This window comes from Pseudophryne corroboree, chromosome 1 (assembly GCF_028390025.1).
Source record: "Pseudophryne corroboree isolate aPseCor3 chromosome 1, aPseCor3.hap2, whole genome shotgun sequence".
In the NCBI taxonomy this organism is placed as follows: Eukaryota; Metazoa; Chordata; class Amphibia; order Anura; family Myobatrachidae; genus Pseudophryne; species Pseudophryne corroboree.
The window spans coordinates 516,869,503-516,889,865 of record NC_086444.1 but is presented as its reverse complement, the minus strand read 5'-3'; the positions used below and the strand labels follow the sequence as shown (position 1 = coordinate 516,889,865).

The window sequence follows — 20,363 nt, the reverse complement described above, 5'->3', positions numbered from 1 at the left end:
CTAATAGCTCAGATATATGTGAAGAATAGCAAAGGACACATTTCCCATATCTGTGCTCAGTCACTGTATATGCAGACCATTTTCTAATGTAAACATTTTCTACGCAAAGGGGCATTTGTAATCCCTTATTTTACTGGTATTTTATATTTTTCTATGATATTACTGATTAATAGGTAGAGTAATTTGCACACCTTCCCACAAGACACCAGTGATGGCAAATGTATGGTGCCTGTCTAGAGGACATCAATTGGTATACAATGTTACAGACAGTTTTATAGTTACATGGTAGTCTTGTTTTTACAGTTGGGCATTTTTTGCTCTACTGCCTGGCAAGTAGTCCTTATACATGTCCTGCTTAGACAGAGAAGGGTGCATTTCTTCTTTAACTAATACACCTGTTCTGTGCACAGTGTAAAGATGCAAACATTTCCACAGTGCTTCTTGCAAATGTGACATAGACTTGTAATCCCCCTGCAGTACCAATGTGTATCTGACCCATACACTATAGTGGGGAATTTAATTAACTTGCCCCCACAAGTGAGGCTGGTGAACTGTCATTGCAACCATGCGTAAACGTCAGTAACAGCATCGGAACTCGCCCGACTTGTTCTTGTGAGTGAGTAAGTGCGGCTATATGTTGCACTTACAGTACTACTGGACTTGATGCCCTATAGTGCAAGTCCAAGCCGCAAGGGGGGGGGGGGGGCCTTGCGGCTTGGACTTGCACTATGGGGCAGCAAGTCCAGCAGTTCTGTAAGTGCAACATATAGCCGCACTTACTCATAAGAGCAAGGACATCGCCAACAACTGAATTCCCCCCTAGTTGTCAAGCCATCTCAACCTCTACCCACTTTTGTCCTACCCCCTCCATCAAACCCTTTGCTGCTGATTGCTGATGGTTTTCCCACACCGGCGCTGAGGCCAATTTTTTGTTTGTAAATGTCACATTCTAACATGAATTGATCTTTTTTTTATGTAGTACCCACCCAAATTACACCTGTTTTTTTAGAAGACATGGGGGTAAATTCTACTTCTCATTTATCTAGACCCTTCCAGAAGATAATAGCTGGAATCTGATTGGTTGCCATGGGCAACATACCATCTTAAATAGAACGCCCATCTTAGTAGATTTACCCCATGGCATTTTCAGAAATGATCATTAATTTTTTTGGTCTTTCTAACACGTCAAATAAAAACATAACCAAAGTGGGCAAAAAAAGGGGGTTTAAATTGAGATTTCAAGAAAATTATCTAAAAGCAAATGTGAGTTTTGTTTTATTATATACAACTCAAACACTTTATGCTTCAAACTTTGAGATTAGTTAACCTTATAAAAATAGGTTTTCACAACCTGGCCATGCACCAGGGCTGACTGGGGGACATCGATAGTGCCCACAGGCGCCCACATATAGGGCATACATACTGAGCGATATGCCAATATGTCGTTCCGATCAGACAGGATTGATATATCGGGCCGGTATCGCCTCAGTGTGTACCCAGCTTAAGCCTACTCTTCATCATATCTGGGTAATGAAAGAACATTAGTTTGCAGTGTTTATGATAAAAAGCAGAGATTTCAAGCATCCTATCTCCTGGTATTGGGAGCAGACATATACATTTGTGACTGTTGCAAGTTGTATTTTTGCACTGAAATGATGTATCTGGCATTTTACACTTGGAAAACCCAACCAAATTTGCTGTACTTCTAATACAGATGTATTACGCCTGGAGAAGTGATAAAGCAGTGATAAGTGGAAGGTGATAATGCACCAGCCAATCAGCTCCTAACAGTCAATTTACATATTGGAGCTGATTGGCTGGTGCGTTATCACCTTGCACTTATCACTGCTTTATCACTTCTCCAGGCTTAAAACATCTGTCCCAATATGTTTAGCGACATTGTTTATTGATGTATAGTTATTTTGCAGTCAATGCGTAAAATAATTTGGAAATTGATCATAAAATAAATGATTATCATCATATTTGAATTCTGCCAAACCATTCTGGATTCATGCTTAAAGTTAAGCTACAAACAGCAATTTTAAAGCTGATTTAGGGCTAATTAATTTTAATGCTAAGGATTAATAATTCCCACTATCAATATAAATATTGAAAGTATCTGAAATTGCAGAATGCGGCACAACCTATTTTTAAGTATTAATTCTGCTTATTAAAATCACACTTGTGTATATCTTTAACCTAGTTTTCGAAATGAGAAAACTTTTTCCACAATCGCAGCAAACTGTTCAGGAAACCAAATCATTTGACAGAATGTTAATATTAAGGGGGGGTTGCATTCCGATGAATTTCTAGGTATACACTATAAGATTATCTGACCAATTTTTTCGGGTTGGGGCGAAAATCTGGTAATGTATGGGAGCAAATAACAATCAAACATTTGCTCCCAAAAGCTGGAAAATGGGCAAAAATGGTAATTCGGATAAATAGGTTAAATCAAATGGATTTAGCCAATATGTCTGAATGTCTAATGTTGTCTGTTTCCAGTGTTTTGGAGCAAATGGTTAATTGTCATTTGCTCCCATACATTACCAGATTTTCGCTCCAACCAGAAAGATTGCACAGATAATCTTATGTGTATTTTACATATATTTTGTACAATAATATGTTTGTATGAAAATCTGTAAGTAAAGACAGGAGATAAAGTAACAGTAGCTTTTCAAAGATGCCAAATCGTCAGTGTTTTTGCCAGCAGGATTTATAACATCTATAATATTACATGCAAAACCAGGCATGCTTTGCATTGATAGATAGATAGATAGATAGATAGATAGATAGATAGATAGATAGATAGATAGATAGATAGATAGATAGATAGATAGATAGATAGATAGTTATAGCAATATCAGAGCTCACAAATATAATTCTTGATTTCACTTATCTATACATGTATAGACCATTTACCTGAGCAGCCATGACACGCTGTCGCTCAGCTATCAAGCTACACTTCTTGCACTGACAGTCCCTCCACATACAAAAACGCTTATGGCCCTTGAGTGGAGATGAATATCCATGGTTTCGGCAGCGAGCACACTTGGGCAACCGCGGACTCTTCTTCCCATGACCCCCTGTGGAGAGATGCCCGGAGCTGCGAGGCTTGGTAAAAGGCTCTTCATTATTGGGCATCCTTTCTCCTCCAGAGACAAAAAGCCTAGAAGGATCAGAAAGATGGAGTGGAATTGGTGTCTAATTTACAGCTTACTTCTTCCGTCTCCTTATAAATTAATGTGACACTGTCTAAAGCCGGTAGTTACTTTTTGCAACATTTGGGAATGTTGTGTGATGTATGTGGGAGGAATAAATGACCTCTACAGGCTTCTTACAGTCTTACAGGCAAGGTCACCTGAATGAACGAAAACATTCTTAAACTTTTTATAGAATACTAGCAGTGCTTGCCAGTCGTTGGCGAGTGATTATTCATTTTATTCAATTATACTTTTTTCTTTCCCTTTTTTATAGTTCACTCATCTGTCTTAATATCTTCTAGCTATTGAATTGAGCAATACGCACTTATTTTAGCAATGAAATACAGTTGAAAAATAAAAACAGATTTCTTAACAAAAGCGCAAAGATGTCGTACTATGAAAAATCTTTAAGACACATCCAACACCTAAGGAGCCTGCTCGTACAGTGCCCGTGGAACCGGGAGCGCTATAGAAGTAGACTTCAGTCTGTCTCACTTTTACACATGTGGAGGGTGGTGGTGGTGGTAGTGACGCGTCAAGAATGTATGCATGCATAGGCGGATTCAGGGGGACACCCCTTGCCATTTAGGATTTTATTTAATTCAAGTGCAGCAACGCAGTGTGAAGAGACGCGCACCACTACTATGGAAGGGGGTGCGTTTACCCAAATCAGCAGCACTGCAGTCAGGACCATGCAGGCGATGAGCAAACAGTATTAGTTTCCTCAGTGCACTGTACCCCATGGCACTGACTGGTGCCTCCTTTCCCCCCTCTCCCGTACTGGCATGCACCTTTGCACACTATATTGCTGCACTTGAATAAAATAAAATTAACATTTTCAGAAATGACAGGGGATGCCCCATTATTATGTGCCTCATTACCCATGTGTCAGCCCCTAAGACCGTCCCCCTCCCCACCCCACCCCATTACCCATGTATGGCTCTGGTCTGTGGCACAATGACAGAGACGATTCAATGCATTGATTATTTTGTTCGCTATTTGGTCATTTAATATGACAGCGAGACGATTCATAGCCTATGATACTGCGAAGATCTCAATAAACATTTCAGTGAAAATCCAATCAAAATTGTTTCAGTAGTTCTCGAGTTTATCTAGAACATACATACAAATAAACGATTTTATAACTGTCCTGCCAGATTACACAAGGAGTTGCTGCTGGCAGAAGCCAAGTAAGTTATCTCTGTAATGGCTTCCTGATGAGGAGAAAGGATTGGTGGCCAAAAAACTGCAGGAATTGGGCAGTTGAGGATTATTAAAGTAAAAAAAGGATAAGCACATGAGGGAAGAGGGCCCTACTCATGAGAGCTTACATTCTATAGGGGAGGGGCAGACAGACAGGGGTGACACAGATGGGGTAGACCGAGCATGGGACAGAGGGTTAGGATGACAATTGGCTGGCTTTGGTGAAGAAGTGGGTCTTAAGAGCCCGTTTGAAGTTCTGTAGGGAGGTGGAGAGTCTGAGGGGGAAAGGTAAAGAATTCCAGAGAAAGGGAGCAGCACGTGAAAAATCTTGGAGATAAGAGTGGGAGGAAGTAATCAGTAGACAGGAGAGTCGGCGTGCATTAGCAGAGCGAAGAAGACGGATGGGAGAGTAAAGGGAGATAAGGTTAGAGATGTAAATGGGAGAGGAGTGGGTGAGTGGTTTGTAAGTGAGTGTGAGAAGTTTGAATTGGATTCTGAAAGGGAAGGGAAGCCAGTGAAGGGCTTGTAGGAGAGGAGAGGTGGATGTAGTGCGTTTGGTGAGGAAGATGAGCCGGGCTGCAGCATTGAGGATAGATCAGAGTGGAGAGAGGTAACTGTCAGGGAGGCCAGTTAGGAGGAGATTACAGTAATCTAATCTGGAAATAATCAGTGAGTGAATAATGGTCTTAGTGGCATCCTGGGTGAGAAAAGGTCTGATCCTGGAAATGTTTCTGAGATAAAAATGACAGGTTTGTGAGAGGTGCTGAATGTGTGGTTTGAAAGATAGGGAGGAGTCAAGGATTATGCCAAGACAGCGTACTTGGGGGCTAGAGGAGATAGTCGTGCCATTAATGGATAATGAGATTGTGGGAGGTTAGGTTGTGCGGGAGGGTGGGAAGATGATCAGCTCAGTCTTAGACATACTGAGTTTAAGAAAGCGCTGAGACATCCAGGAAGAGATAGCAGAAAGACAGTTGAAGGTACGAGTGAGGAGAGCTGTGGAGAGGGGAGGAAAGGTAGATTTGAGTGTCATCAGCATAGAGGTGATATTGGAAGTTAAAAGAACTAATGAGTTCACCTAAAGAGGACGTATAGAGAGAGAAAAGGAGAGGACCAAGAACAGAGCCTTTGGGGGACACCAACAGCTAGTGGATGTGGGGGGGGAGGTAGACAGAGAAGGAACGATCAGAGAGGTAGGAGGACAGCCAGGAGAGGGCAGTATCATGCAAACCAATAGAGTGAAGGATTTGCAGAAGGAGAGGGTGATCCACAGTGTCAAAAGCAGCAGAGAGGTCAAGGGAAGGAACGGATGATGGCCATGACTTCCTCACCAGATACATGGGAGAAAAATGTCACAGTTGGTAGGAGGGAAGGGAAGGGGTGGCAAGGGATGGGTGGTGGCTGGTTGCTGGTCTGGTGGGATGTGATGTCCTGACGTATGGAATCAATCTTGGATGTGAAATAATAAGAATTTACTCACCGGTAATTCTATTTCTCGTAGTCCGTAGTGGATGCTGGGAACTCCGTAAGGACCATGGGGAATAGCGGGCTCCGAAGGAGGCTGGGCACTCTAGAAAGATTTATGACTACCTGGTGTGCACTGGCTCCTCCCACTATGACCCTCCTCCAAGCCTCAGTTAGGACACTGTGCCCGGACGAGCTGACATAATAAGGAAGGATTTAGAATCCCGGGTAAGACTCTTACCAGCCACACCAATCACACCGTACAACTCGTGATACTATATCCAGTTTGACAGTATGAAAACAACTGAGCCTCTCAACAGATGGCTCAACAATAACCCTTTAGTTAACAATAACTATTTACAAGTATTGCAGACAATCCGCACTTGGGATGGGCGCCCAGCATCCACTACGGACTACGAGAAATAGAATTACCGGTGAGTAAATTCTTATTTTCTCTGACGTCCTAGTGGATGCTGGGAACTCCGTAAGGACCATGGGGATTATACCAAAGCTCCCAAACGGGCGGGAGAGTGCGGATGACTCTGCAGCACCGAATGAGAGAACTCCAGGTCCTCCTCAGCCAGGGTATCAAATTTGTAGAATTTTGCAAACGTGCCCCTGACCAAGTAGCTGCTCGGCAAAGTTGTAAAGCCGAGAGCCCTCGGGCAGCCGCCCAAGATGAGCCCACCTTCCTTGTGGAATGGGCATTTACAGATTTTGGCTGTGGCAGTCCTGCCACAGAATGTGCAAGCTGAATTGTACTACAAATCCAGCGAGCAATAGACTGCTTAGAAGCAGGAGCACCCAGCTTGTTGGGTGCATACAGGATAAACAGCGAGTCAGATTTTCTGACTCCAGCCGTCCTGGAAACATATATTTTCAGGGCCCTGACAACGTCTAGCAACTTGGAGTCCTCCAAATCCCTAGTAGCCGCAGGCACCACAATAGGCTGGTTCAGGTGAAACGCTGACACCACCTTAGGGAGAAATTGGGGACGAGTCCTCAATTCTGCCCTATCCATATGGAAAATCAGATAAGGGCTTTTACAAGATAAAGCCGCCAATTCTGACACTCGCCTGGCTGAAGCCAAGGCTAATAACATGACCACTTTCCACGTGAGATATTTCAGATCCACGGTTTTTAGTGGCTCAAACCAATGTGATTTTAAGAAACTCAACACCACGTTGAGATCCCAAGGTGCCACAGGAGGCACAAACGGGGGCTGAATATGCAGCACTCCTTTCACAAATGTCTGAACTTCAGGTACTGAAGCTAGTTCTTTTTGAAAGAAAATCGACAGAGCCGAGATCTGTACTTTAATGGAGCCTAGTTTTAGGCCCATATTCACTCCTGCTTGCAGGAAATGCAGAAATCGACCTAGTTGAAATTCCTCTGTTGGGGCCTTTTTGGCCTCGCACCATGCAACATATTTCCGCCATATGCGGTGATAATGCTTTGCCGTAACATCTTTCCTGGCCTTAATAAGCGTAGGAATGACTTCTTCCGGAATACCCTTTTCCTTTAGGATCCGGTGTTCAACCGCCATGCCGTCAAACGCAGCCGCGGTAAGTCTTGGAACAGACAGGGCCCCTGCTGTAGCAGGTCCTGTCTGAGCGGTAGAGGCCACGGGTCCTCTGAGAGCATCTCTTGAAGTTCCGGGTACCACGCTCGTCTTGGCCAATCCGGAACCACGAGAATTGTGTTTACTCCTCGCTTTCGTATTATTCTCAATACCTTTGGTATGAGAGGCAGAGGAGGGAACACATAAACCGACTGGTACACCCACGGTGTCACTAGAGCGTCCACAGCTACCGCCTGAGGGTCCCTTGACCTGGCGCAATATCTTTTTAACTTTTTGTTGAGGCGGGACGCCATCATGTCCACCTGTGGTTTTTCCCAACGGTTTACCAGCATCTGGAAGACTTCTGGATGAAGTCCCCACTCTCCCGGGTGGAGGTCGTGTCTGCTGAGGAAGTCTGCTTCCCAGTTGTCCACTCCCGGAATGAACACTGCTGACAGTGCTAGTACATGATTCTCCGCCCATCGGAGGATTCTTGTGGCTTCTGCAATCGCCATCCTGCTTCTTGTGCCGCCCTGTCGATTTACATGGGCGACTGCCGTGATGTTGTCTGACTGGATCAGCACCGGCTGGTGTAGGAGCAGGGATTTTGCTTGACTTAGGGCATTGTAGATGGCCCTTAGTTCCAGAATATTTATGTGAAGGGAAGTCTCCTGACTCGACCATAGTCCTTGGAAGTTTCTTCCCTGTGTGACTGCCCCCCAGCCTCGAAGGCTGGCATCCGTGGTCACCAGGACCCAGTCCTGTATGCCGAACCTGCGGCCCTCTAGAAGATGGGCACTCTGCAGCCACCACAGTAGAGACACCCTGGTTCTTGGAGACAGGGTTATTAAGCGATGCATCTGAAGATGCGATCCGGACCACTGGTCCAACAGGTCCCACTGAAAGATTCTGGCATGGAACCTGCCGAAGGGAATTGCTTCGTAAGAAGCCACCATCTTTCCCAGGACCCGCGTGCAGCGATGCACTGATACCTGTTTTGGCTTCAGGAGGTCTCTGACTAGAGATGACAACTCCCTGGCTTTCTCCTCCGGGAGAAACACTTTTTTCTGGACTGTATCCAGAATCATACCCAGGAACAGTAGCCGTGTCGTCGGAACCAGCTGTGACTTTGGGATATTCAGAATCCAGCCGTGCTGGTGCAGCACCTCCTGAGATAGTGCTACTCCCACCAACAACTGTTCCTTGGACCTCGCTTTTATTAGGAGATCGTCCAAGTACAGGATAATTAAAACTCCCTTTTTTCGAAGGAGTATCATCATTTCCGCCATAACCTTGGTAAATACCCTCGGTGCCGTGGACAGTCCAAACGGCAGCGTCTGGAATTGGTAATGGCAATCCTGTACCACAAATCTGAGGTACTCCTGGTGAGGATGGTAAATGGGGACATGCAAGTAAGCATCCTTGATGTCCAGGGATACCATGTAATCCCCCTCTTCCAGGCTCGCAATAACCGCCCTGAGCGATTCCATCTTGAACTTGAATTTTTTTATGTATGTGTTCAAGGATTTCAAATTTAAAATGGGTCTCACCGAACCGTCCGGTTTCGGTACCACAAATAGTGTGGAATAGTAACCCCGGCCTTGTTGAAGTAGGGGTACCTTGATTATCACCTGCTGGGAATACAGCTTGTGAATTGCCGCTAGCACCGCTTCCCTGTCTGAGGGAGCAATCGGCAAGGCAGATTTTAGGAACCGGTGGGGTGGAGACGCCTCGAATTCCAGTTTGTACCCCTGAGATACTATTTGAAGGATTCAGGGATCCACCTGTGAGCGAGCCCACTGATCGCTGAAATTCTTGAGGCGGCCCCCCACCGTACCAGGCTCCGCCTGTGGAGCCCCACCGTCATGCGGCGGACTTGGCAGAAGAAGCGGGGGAGGACTTTTGCTCCTGGGAACCTGCTGTTTGTTGCAGCCTTTTTCCCCTACCTCTGCCTCTGGATAGAAAAGACCCGCCTTTTCCACGCCTGTTTTTCTGGGTCCGAAAGGACTGAACCTGATAAAACGGCGCCTTCTTAGGCTGTGAGGGGACATGGGGTAAAAATGCTGACTTCCCAGACGTTGCTGTGGAAACTAGGTCCGAGAGACCATCCCCAAATAATTCCTCATCCTTATATGGCAACACTTCCATGTGCCTTTTAGAATCTGCATCTCCTGTCCACTGGCAAGTCCATAAGCCTCTCCTAGCAGAAATGGACAATGCACTAACTTTAGATGCCAGTCGGCAGATTTCCCTCTGTGCATCTCTCATATATAAGACTGAGTCTTTTATATGGTCTATGGTTAACAGGATCGTGTCTCTGTCTAATGTGTCAATATTTTCTGACAGTTTATCTGACCACGCAGCGGCAGCACTGCACATCCAAGCTGACGCAATAGCTGGCCTAAGTATAATGCCTGAGTGTGTATATACAGACTTCAGGATCGCCTCCTGCTTTCTATCAGCAGGTTCCTTGAGGGCGGCCGTATCCGGAGACGGTAGTGCCACCTTTTTAGACAAACGTGTGAGCGCTTTATCCACCCTAGGAGGTGTTTTCCAACGTGACCTATCCTCTGGCGGGAAAGGGAACGCCATTAGTACCTTCTTAGGAATTACCAATTTTTTATCAGGGAAAGCCCACGCTTCTTCACACACTTCATTTAATTCATCTGATGGGGGAAAAACTACGGGTAGTTTTTTCTCCCCAAACATAATACCCTTTTTTGTGGTACCTGTATTTATATCAGAAATGTGTAACACCTCTTTCATTGCCTCAATCATGCAGTGAATGGCCTTAGTGGGCATCAGGTTAGACTCATCGTCGTCGACACTGGTGTCAGTATCAGTGTCGACATCTGGGTCTGCGGTCTGAGGTAGCGGGCGTTTTAGAGCCCCTGATGACCTGTGCGACGCCTGGACAGGCACGAGCTGAGAAGTCGGCTGTCCCACATTTGGCATGTCGTCAAATTTCTTATGTAAGGAGTCTATACGTGCACTCATTTCTTTCCATAAGCTCAACCACTCAGGTGTCTGCCCCGCAGGGGGGACATCCCTTCTAAAGGCATCTGCTCCGTCTCCACATCATTATCCTCATCAAACATGTCGACACAGCCGTACCGACACACCGCACACACACAAGGAATGCTCCAACAGAGGACAGGACCCACAAAAGCCCTTTGGGGGGACAGAGTGAGAGTATGCCAGCACACACCAGAGCGCTATATAATGCAGGGACTAACTGAGTTATGTCCCCTATAGCTGCTTTTTCTATATAATTTATACAGCGCCTAAATTTAGTGCCCCCCCTCTCTTTTTTTACCCTTTTCTGTAGTGTAGACTGCAGGGGAGAGCCAGGGAGCTTCCTTCCAGCGGATCTGTGAAGGAGAAATGGCGCCAGTGTGCTGCAGGAGATAGCTCCGCCCCTTTTCCGCGGCCTATTCTCCCGCTTTTTTCTGGATTCTGGCAGGGGTATTTTCCACATATATAGCCTCTGGGGCTATATATTGTGGTATTTTTGCCAGCCAAGGTGTTTTTATTGCTGCTCAGGGCGCCCCCCCCCCAGCGCCCTGCACCCTCAGTGACCGGAGTGTGAAGTGTGTGTGAGGAGCAATGGCGCACAGCTGCAGTGCTGTGCGCTACCTTGGTGAAGACTGATGTCTTCTGCCGCCGATTTTCCGGACCTCTTCTTGCTTCTGGCTCTGTAAGGGGGACGGCGGCGCGGCTCCGGGACCGAACACCAAGGACTGGGCCTGCGGTCGATCCCTCTGGAGCTAATGGTGTCCAGTAGCCTAAGAAGCCCAATCCGGCTGCAAGCAGGCGAGTTCGCTTCTTCTCCCCTTAGTCCCTTGCTGCAGTGAGCCTGTTGCCAGCAGGTCTCACTGAAAATAAAAAACCTAAATCTATACTTTCTTTCTAAGGGCTCAGGAGAGCCCCTAGTGTGCATCCAACCTCGGCCGGGCACAAAATCTAACTGAGGCTTGGAGGAGGGTCATAGTGGGAGGAGCCAGTGCACACCAGGTAGTCATAAATCTTTCTAGAGTGCCCAGCCTCCTTCGGAGCCCGCTATTCCCCATGGTCCTTACGGAGTTCCCAGCATCCACTAGGACGTCAGAGAAAAGTGGCAAAATCAAGAGCAGACAATGAGGAAGGTAGAGGAGGTGGTGGTGGGCAGAGGAGGGAGTTTACAGTGGCAAAGAGGCGCCGGGGGTTGGAAGACTGGGCAGAGATGAGAATTTGAAGTATGATTGTTTAGCGAGGGAAAGGGCAGTACTGAAGAATGAGAGCATAAATTTGAAATGAAGGAAGTCTGCCTTAGAGCGTGATTTCCTCCACTGTCGCTCGGCAGTACGTGAGCATTTTTGAAGATATCTGGTGCATTTGGTGTGCCAGGGTTGAGGTGTTGATCTGCGAGGGTGAATAGTGGTTGGCCGAGCAACAGAGTCAAGAGTAGAAGTAAGAGATGCATTGTATAGGGATGTGGCTTGTTCAGGGCATGTGAGAGAGAGAGAAGAGGAGAGAGAAGTGAGTCAAACAGGGAGGATAGGGATGAGGTGTAAATAGCCTCAATGTTATGCTTAGTGATGGTAGCCTTAGGAGGGAGAGATGGGGCAGCAGTAGTAGGTGAGGCGTATTGCATGGACCTCAAATGTAGAGAATGTAAGGGACGGTTCTGGAGGTATAAGTTGGTATGTGTAGCTAGAGGGTAAAAGGATCCCAACAACACTCCCATGGCGACCCCCGTCGGGGTGTGTGTGGAAATCTGAGGCCCCCAGCAGAAAGAGCAGCAGGAGAAGTGGTGCCATAGGGAGTAATACAGGTTCCAGGTTAAAGACCAGGAGATGCAGGGAGTTGGAAGTGAAAAGGTCATGAGTGGGGGCAAACAGATCTGGCATTCCAGAGGGCACAGGATAGGGGGGTAGGAGTTTGTGGAAGAGATGTGAATGAGATTATCAGGATTGCTGTAGCGTTGAGGTAAGATTCATTTGGAAGGAAGGGATAAAGAGGGTGTAATGATGGTGCTGGGTCCTTGGCTAGGAAGGGAGACTGCAGGAGTGAGGCAGGGAGGGAGTGCAGTATGATAGTGGTGGAGAAGAGGTGAGGGAGAGAGCAGGGTTGAGTAGTGGGGTAGAGAGCCTGTGAAGGGGCATGTCACAACTGAGGGCCTGAGCTGACGGGAGGCAGCCTCAGTTGTAGGGGCTGAGATGTACCGGAACCTGGGAGGTTGTATCAGACCCCTGGACATGTAAGTAACATAAATAATAACTGCCCAAAGGCGTGACCACGACAACTTGGATAAAAGTCAATGATGTTTATTATGACAACTCCGCAGCACAGCAGCAGTAAAAGAAAACGTAAAAGTCAGCAAATAATAAATACAGTTCCTGGGTACTACAGGATGGCAGGAGCCACAGGGCACTGGTAGTGTGAGATAGTTCTTATGATCTTCTAGATGGAAAGTCCTTACCAGGCCCGACTGTAGCAATGGAGATAACCCAGGATTGTGCCAGCTGGTGTTCCAGGAAAAGCTGGGTTGCTGAAGGTAAAACAGCTGCTGTGGATACTGGCTGGAACCAGACTGTTGTTAGCACGGAGTGGATACTGGCTGGAACCAGTTAAATAATAGATGAACTTGGGAGCGATGAAATATGAACTGAAATGTAGAACTTGAGAGCGGAGAAATAATAATACCGGTGGAGAGTGGTAAAGTGTAGAAAGGACACCGGCCCTTTAAGGGAAGCTGTACTCTGCTGAAAGCTGAGCTGGAAGCAGGTAATGTTGTAGCTGGAAACAGATGAATCCACAATGGATTGGAGAGTCAGGCTACACCGCAGGTGGAATGCTGGTGCGGGTCTCTATGGTGGAAGTCTTGAGACAGGAGCTGGAACCTGGAAGACAATCACAGGAGAGAGACAAACAGGAACTAGGTTTGACAACCAAAGCACTGACGCCTTCCTTGCTCAGGCACAGTGTATTTATACCTGCAGCAAGGAAGGGATTGGCTAGGCAATTATGCAGATTATCAATACTGAGAACAGATTGGTGGAAATGATCAGCTGACAGAATCCAAGATGGCTGCGCCCATGCAGACACTTGGAGGGAAGTTTGGTTTGTAATCCATGTGGTAATGAAAACAGTAATGGCGGCGCCGGCCACCGGAGACAGGAGGCGCCAGGCTGACAGATGCACATCCAACCACGCGGACACAGCGGAGGCCGCGGCTGACGTAATCGCCACTCAGACACTCTGCATGCAGAAGTTCAGGGACGGCGGCGGAGGCCGCGGGAGACGCCATGCCAGGTGTAATATGGCGTTTACTGTGACAGCGTCCCAGAGTGACAGGAGAGGATACAGGAATGTACACATCAGGATAACAGATGGGATCCGGTCCTGGAGCGCTGAGCCAGCCTTAGGAGGCATCTGATGGGTAAGAAATGGCGTCCAGATACCCGGATCGTGACAGCACCCCCCCCCCCTTTAGGAGTGGCCCCAGGACACTTCTTTGGCTTTTGAGGAAACTTGGAATGGAATCTCCGGACCAAGGCAGGAGCATGGACATCAGAAGCATTGGTCCATGAACGTTCCTCAGGACCATAACCCTTCCAGTCAATAAGATATTGTAGTTGACCGTAACGGTGACGTGAGTCCAGGATCTTGGCCACTTCATACTCAACGCCTCGTTGAGTTTGGACTTTCGGAGTTGGAGGAAGTGAGGAATGAAACCGATTCAAGATCAGCGGTTTCAACAGGGAAACATGGAATGTCCTGGGTATTTTTAAGAAGGGAGGCAACTGGAGTCTGTAAGCAACAGGATTGATGACTTGTTCAATCTTGAAAGGACCGATATAGCGAGGTGCAAACTTCATACTGGGAACTCTTAACCTCAAATTCTTCGTGGATAACCATACCCGATCACCCACCTTGAGAGCAGGAACTGCTCGACGCTTCTTATCCGCAAACTTCTTGTACCTGAACGATGCCTTGAGCAGAGCTGATCGTACGCTCTTCCAGATATTGGCAAACTGATGCAAGGTGATATCCACTGCGGGAACAGAAGTTGCTGGAAGCGGTTGGAACTCAGGGACTTTAGGGTGGAATCCAAAGTTAGTGAAGAATGGTGTTGAAGCAGATGAAGAATGATACTGGTTGTTATGACAGAACTCGGCCCAGGGAAGTAATTGAACCCAGTCATCTTGAGAGGAGGACACATAGATGCGGAGGAAGGCCTCCAAGTCCTGATTCACCCTCTCGGTTTGACCATTGGTCTGAGGATGGTAAGCCGTGGAAAACTTTAGCTTGACTTGGAGGACTTGACATAAACTTCGCCAGAATTTGGCTGTGAATTGAACTCCTCGATCTGAGATAATTTCTTCAGGAAGACCGTGGAGTCGGAAGATCTCTTGTATGAATACTTGAGCCAACTTGGAAGCTGACGGAAGACCGGTGAGAGGAATGAAGTGTGCCATCTTGGTCAACCGGTCAACTACCACCCAGATGGTATTGAACTTGTTGCACATGGGTAAGTCTGTAATGAAATCCATCGACAAGTGGGTCCATGGTCGACGGGGAACGGATAGTGGAACCAGTTGCCCCGCAGGCGACTGGCGGGATACTTTATGTTGGGCACACTTTGGGCAAGATGCAATAAACTCCAAGACGTCCTTTTTCAGAGTTGGCCACCAATAGGACCTAGAGATAAACTCCAGGGTTTTTTGGATACCTGTATGTCCGGCAAAACGGGAAGCATGGGCCCAATGCATGAGCTTCTTCCTTAGCATCGGCTTCACAAAACTTTTCCCTGATGGGGGCGTAGAGTCCATCCCTACCGTGGAGAATGCCAACGGATTTATAATAGGATGCTTGTCTGAAGACTCTGACTCATTCTCTTGCTCCCATGAGCGGGAAAGGGCATTGGCCTTGCGATTCTGAGAGCCCGGACAGAACTGGAGTTTAAAGTCGAACCTGGAAAAGAAAAGTGCCCATCTGGCCTGACGAGGGTTGAGACATTGTGCGCCCTTCAGGTATAAAAGGTTCTTGTGGTCTGTAAGTATGGTGATTGAATGAGAAGCTCCCTCCAACAGATACCTCCACTCTTCTAGAGCGAGCTTGATGGCTAGCAACTCCTGGTCGCCAATGGCATAGTTGCGCTCAGCTGGGGAGAACTTCCGGGAGAAGAAACTGCAAGGGTGTAAATGGCCATCTTTAGCCCTCTGAGATAACACCGCTCCTACTCCAACGGAGGAGGCATCCACCTCTAAGATGAAAGGAGAGTCGATGTCAGGCTGTTTCAGAACAGGCGCAGAGATGAACCTTTGTTTTAAAAGATGAAATGCTTGCATGGCTTCTTCAGACCACTTGGACGGGTTAGCACCCTTCTTAGTGAAAGCAGTAATAGGCGCCACAATGGTGGAAAAGTCTCGTATAAACTTTCGGTAATAGTTGGCGAACCCTAAGAACCTCTGGACCCCTTTGAGGGTTAAGGGTACCGGCCAATTTTGGATTGCTTGTAGTTTCTCAGGATCCATCTATAGTCCGGAACCGGACACAATGTACCCTAGAAACGGAATGGACTTGACTTCAAAGACGCATTTTTCTAATTTGCAATAGAGATGATTGACACGGAGACGGGACAGAACCTCTTTAACCCAAAAACGATGTTCCTCTAAATCGTTGGCAAAAATGAGGATATCGTCTAGATAGACCACGACATGACGGTATAGAATGTCTCTGAAGATCTCATTGACAAAATGCTGGAAGACAGCTGGAGCATTGCTCAATCCGAAGGGCATGACGAGGTACTCATAATGTCCGTCACGGGTGTTAAAGGCGGTCTTCCACTCGTCACCCTCACGGATCCGGATGAGATTGTATGCACCTCGCAAGTCCAGCTTTGTAAAGATGGTAGCTCCGCTAACTCTGTCAAAGAGCTCAGTAATCAGGGGTAAAGGATAACGGTTCTTGATGGTAATGTCGTTCAAACCTCTGTAGTCGATGCACGGCCGCAGACCACCATCTTTCTTTTTTACAAAAAAGAAGCCTGCGCCGGCTGGAGAAGAAGAAGGTCGAATGAACCCCTTTGCTAGGTTCTCTTTAATATATTCCTCCATAGAATGCGTCTCAGGCAGAGACAACGGATAAGTTCGGCCTCGAGGTGGAACCTTCCCTGGAACGAGATCAATCGGACAGTCCCATTCTCTATGAGGAGGAAGGATATCAGCAGAAGCTTTACTGAACACATCCGTGAAATCTTGATATGGAGGAGGTGGAACATCAGACGACCTAGGGGAGGAAGAACAGACAGGCAATACTTTAGACAAACATGTCTCAGCACAGGAGGAACCCCATGCCAGGATTTGCGTAGTCGTCCAATCAATTGTAGGATTGTGAAGACGGAGCCATGGAAGGCCCAGGACCACAGGATGTGTGGCTCTTGGAATCACTAAAAAAGAAATAAGTTCGGAATGAAGAACTCCCACTCTCAGACGAACTGGTAGAGTCCTTAAAGAAATAACTGCATCAAAAATTTTGCTGCCATCCACGGCAGTTAAAGAAATGGACGAAGGAAGTCTCTCGGTGGGTAGGGACCACCGTTTAACATAGGCTTCGGTAATAAAGTTCCCAGCTGCTCCGGAATCAAGGAGGGCAATGACGTTCCGATAACGTTGAGCAACTTGAAGCGAGACTGGGAGATTACAATCTTGAGGAGATGGAGAGGAGATCAATACTCCTAGCCGGCCCTCTCCTTGGCGAGCTAGGATTTGGAGTTTCCCGGACGTTTGGGACAGGCATTAATGGTGTGAGACGGAGCTGCACAATAGAGACAGAGAAACTCGGAGAGACGTCTTCGGCGCTCAGCAGGAGTTAAACGGGAACGGCCAAGTTGCATGGGCTCATCTTTAGATGGTGACAGTTGACGAGGAGGAGGAGCAGAAGATTTTGGAGCAGATGATCTTCCACGCTCAGTTGCTCTCTCTCTGAAACGTAAATCAACTTTCGTGCAGAGTGAGATTAGCTCATCTAACTTAGAAGGTAAGTCTCTGGTAGCTAACTCATCTTTAATACGCTCAGATAAGCCATGCCAGAATGCAGCATACAGGGCCTCGTCGTTCCATGCCAGTTCGGATGCCAGGATCTGGAACTGTATCAGATATTGTCCTACAGTACGTGACCCCTGGCGTAAACGGAGAATCTCGGATGAAGCTGAGGTTACCCGGCCTGGCTCGTCGAAGATGCGCCTGAATGTTGACACGAAGGCAGTGTAGGAAGATAGCAGGGTGTCGGACCTCTCCCATAACGGTGATGCCCAATCAAGGGCTGAGCCACTGAGAAGAGAAATAATGTAGGCAATTTTTGTACGGTCACTGGGAAAATTGCCAGGTTGTAGCTCAAACTGAATCTCACACTGGTTAAGAAATCCCCTGCAGAATCTTGGAGATCCGTCAAATTTTGCTGGCGTTGGAAGATGAAGACGTGGAGCAGAAATGGGTAAGGTGGGTGGGGTTATAGCTGGAGTCACTGTGGTTGACGCACCAGACGCGCCTGATCCACGGAGAGTTGTCTGAATCCCATCCAGCCGAGTAGAGAGATCCTGGAGACAGCGGATGATGTGGCCCTGTGCAGCCTCCTGATGTTCTAGTCGGGCTGCCAGTTCTTGCATCGGCCTGGCCGCTTGATCCTGGTCTCCGGCTGGATTCATTAGGTCAGTGCTTACTGTCACAACTGAGGGCCTGAGCTGACGGGAGGCAGCCTCAGTTGTAGGGGCTGAGATGTACCGGAACCTGGGAGGTTGTATCAGACCCCTGGACATGTAAGTAACATAAATAATAACTGCCCAAAGGCGTGACCACGACAACTTGGATAAAAGTCAATGATGTTTATTATGACAACTCCGCAGCACAGCAGCAGTAAAAGAAAACGTAAAAGTCAGCAAATAATAAATACAGTTCCTGGGTACTACAGGATGGCAGGAGCCACAGGGCACTGGTAGTGTGAGATAGTTCTTATGATCTTCTAGATGGAAAGTCCTTACCAGGCCCGACTGTAGCAATGGAGATAACCCAGGATTGTGCCAGCTGGTGTTCCAGGAAAAGCTGGGTTGCTGAAGGTAAAACAGCTGCTGTGGATACTGGCTGGAACCAGACTGTTGTTAGCACGGAGTGGATACTGGCTGGAACCAGTTAAATAATAGATGAACTTGGGAGCGATGAAATATGAACTGAAATGTAGAACTTGAGAGCGGAGAAATAATAATACCGGTGGAGAGTGGTAAAGTGTAGAAAGGACACCGGCCCTTTAAGGGAAGCTGTACTCTGCTGAAAGCTGAGCTGGAAGCAGGTAATGTTGTAGCTGGAAACAGATGAATCCACAATGGATTGGAGAGTCAGGCTACACCGCAGGTGGAATGCTGGTGCGGGTCTCTATGGTGGAAGTCTTGAGACAGGAGCTGGAACCTGGAAGACAATCACAGGAGAGAGACAAACAGGAACTAGGTTTGACAACCAAAGCACTGACGCCTTCCTTGCTCAGGCACAGTGTATTTATACCTGCAGCAAGGAAGGGATTGGCTAGGCAATTATGCAGATTATCAATACTGAGAACAGATTGGTGGAAATGATCAGCTGACAGAATCCAAGATGGCTGCGCCCATGCAGACACTTGGAGGGAAGTTTGGTTTGTAATCCATGTGGTAATGAAAACAGTAATGGCGGCGCCGGCCACCGGAGACAGGAGGCGCCAGGCTGACAGATGCACATCCAACCACGCGGACACAGCGGAGGCCGCGGCTGACGTAATCGCCACTCAGACACTCTGCATGCAGAAGTTCAGGGACGGCGGCGGAGGCCGCGGGAGACGCCATGCCAGGTGTAATATGGCGTTTACTGTGACAGCGTCCCAGAGTGACAGGAGAGGATACAGGAATGTACACATCAGGATAACAGATGGGATCCGGTCCTGGAGCGCTGAGCCAGCCTTAGGAGGCATCTGATGGGTAAGAAATGGCGTCCAGATACCCGGATCGTGACAGGGCAGAAGTAAACTGCAATGGGGAAACAGAAGAGGAGGTGAAGGGAGGCAGAGAGGAGGATGGGATATATAGGAGAGGAGAGAGGATGAGATGTAGGAGACTGGGAGAGAAGGATAGAGGTGGTTCCAGGGGACAGAATAAAGGATTAGGAAGACAAGGATTAATGTGGAATGTTGCCAGCCTGGCCATTGTGTGGATGGGGCAAATAGTGGTAGTAAAAATAAGAATTTACTTACCGATAATTCTATTTCTCATAGTCCGTAGTGGATGCTGGGGACTCCGAAAGGACCATGGGGAATAGCGGCTCCGCAGGAGACTGGGCACAAAGTAAAAGCTTTAGGACTAGCTGGTGTGCACTGGCTCCTCCCCCTATGACCCTCCTCCAAGCCTCAGTTAGGATACTGTGCCCGGACGAGCGTACACAATAAGGAAGGATTTTGAATCCCGGGTAAGACTCATTACCAGCCACACCAATCACACCGTACAACTTGTGATCTGAACCCAGTTAACAGCATGATAACAGAAGGAGCCTCTGAAAAGATGTCTCACAACAACAATAACCCGATTTTTGTAACAATAACTATGTACAAGTAATGCAGACAATCCGCACTTGGGATGGGCGCCCAGCATCCACTACGGACTATGAGAAATAGAATTATCGGTAAGTAAATTCTTATTTTCTCTAACGTCCTAGTGGATGCTGGGGACTCAGAAAGGACCATGGGGATTATACCAAAGCTCCCAAACGGGCGGGAGAGTGCGGATGACTCTGCAGCACCGAATGAGAGAACTCCAGGTCCTCCTCAGCCAGGGTATCAAATTTGTAGAATTTAGCAAACGTGTTTGCCCCTGACCAAGTAGCTGCTCGGCAAAGTTGTAAAGCCGAGACCCCTCGGGCAGCCGCCCAAGATGA

The 20,363-nt window shown here is 47.5% G+C and overlaps 1 protein-coding gene across 1 annotated transcript in view; it reads right to left on the bottom strand.

The window, feature by feature from the left end:
* The window catches only part of DMRT1 (doublesex and mab-3 related transcription factor 1), a 282,371-nt gene that overhangs the window by 230,336 nt on the left and 31,672 nt on the right, over positions 1-20,363 (bottom strand). The window contains exon 2 of the mRNA XM_063951260.1: positions 2,923-3,169. Coding sequence (XP_063807330.1) covers positions 2,923-3,169 — 247 coding nt within the window. The remainder of the gene's footprint in view (positions 1-2,922; positions 3,170-20,363) is intronic.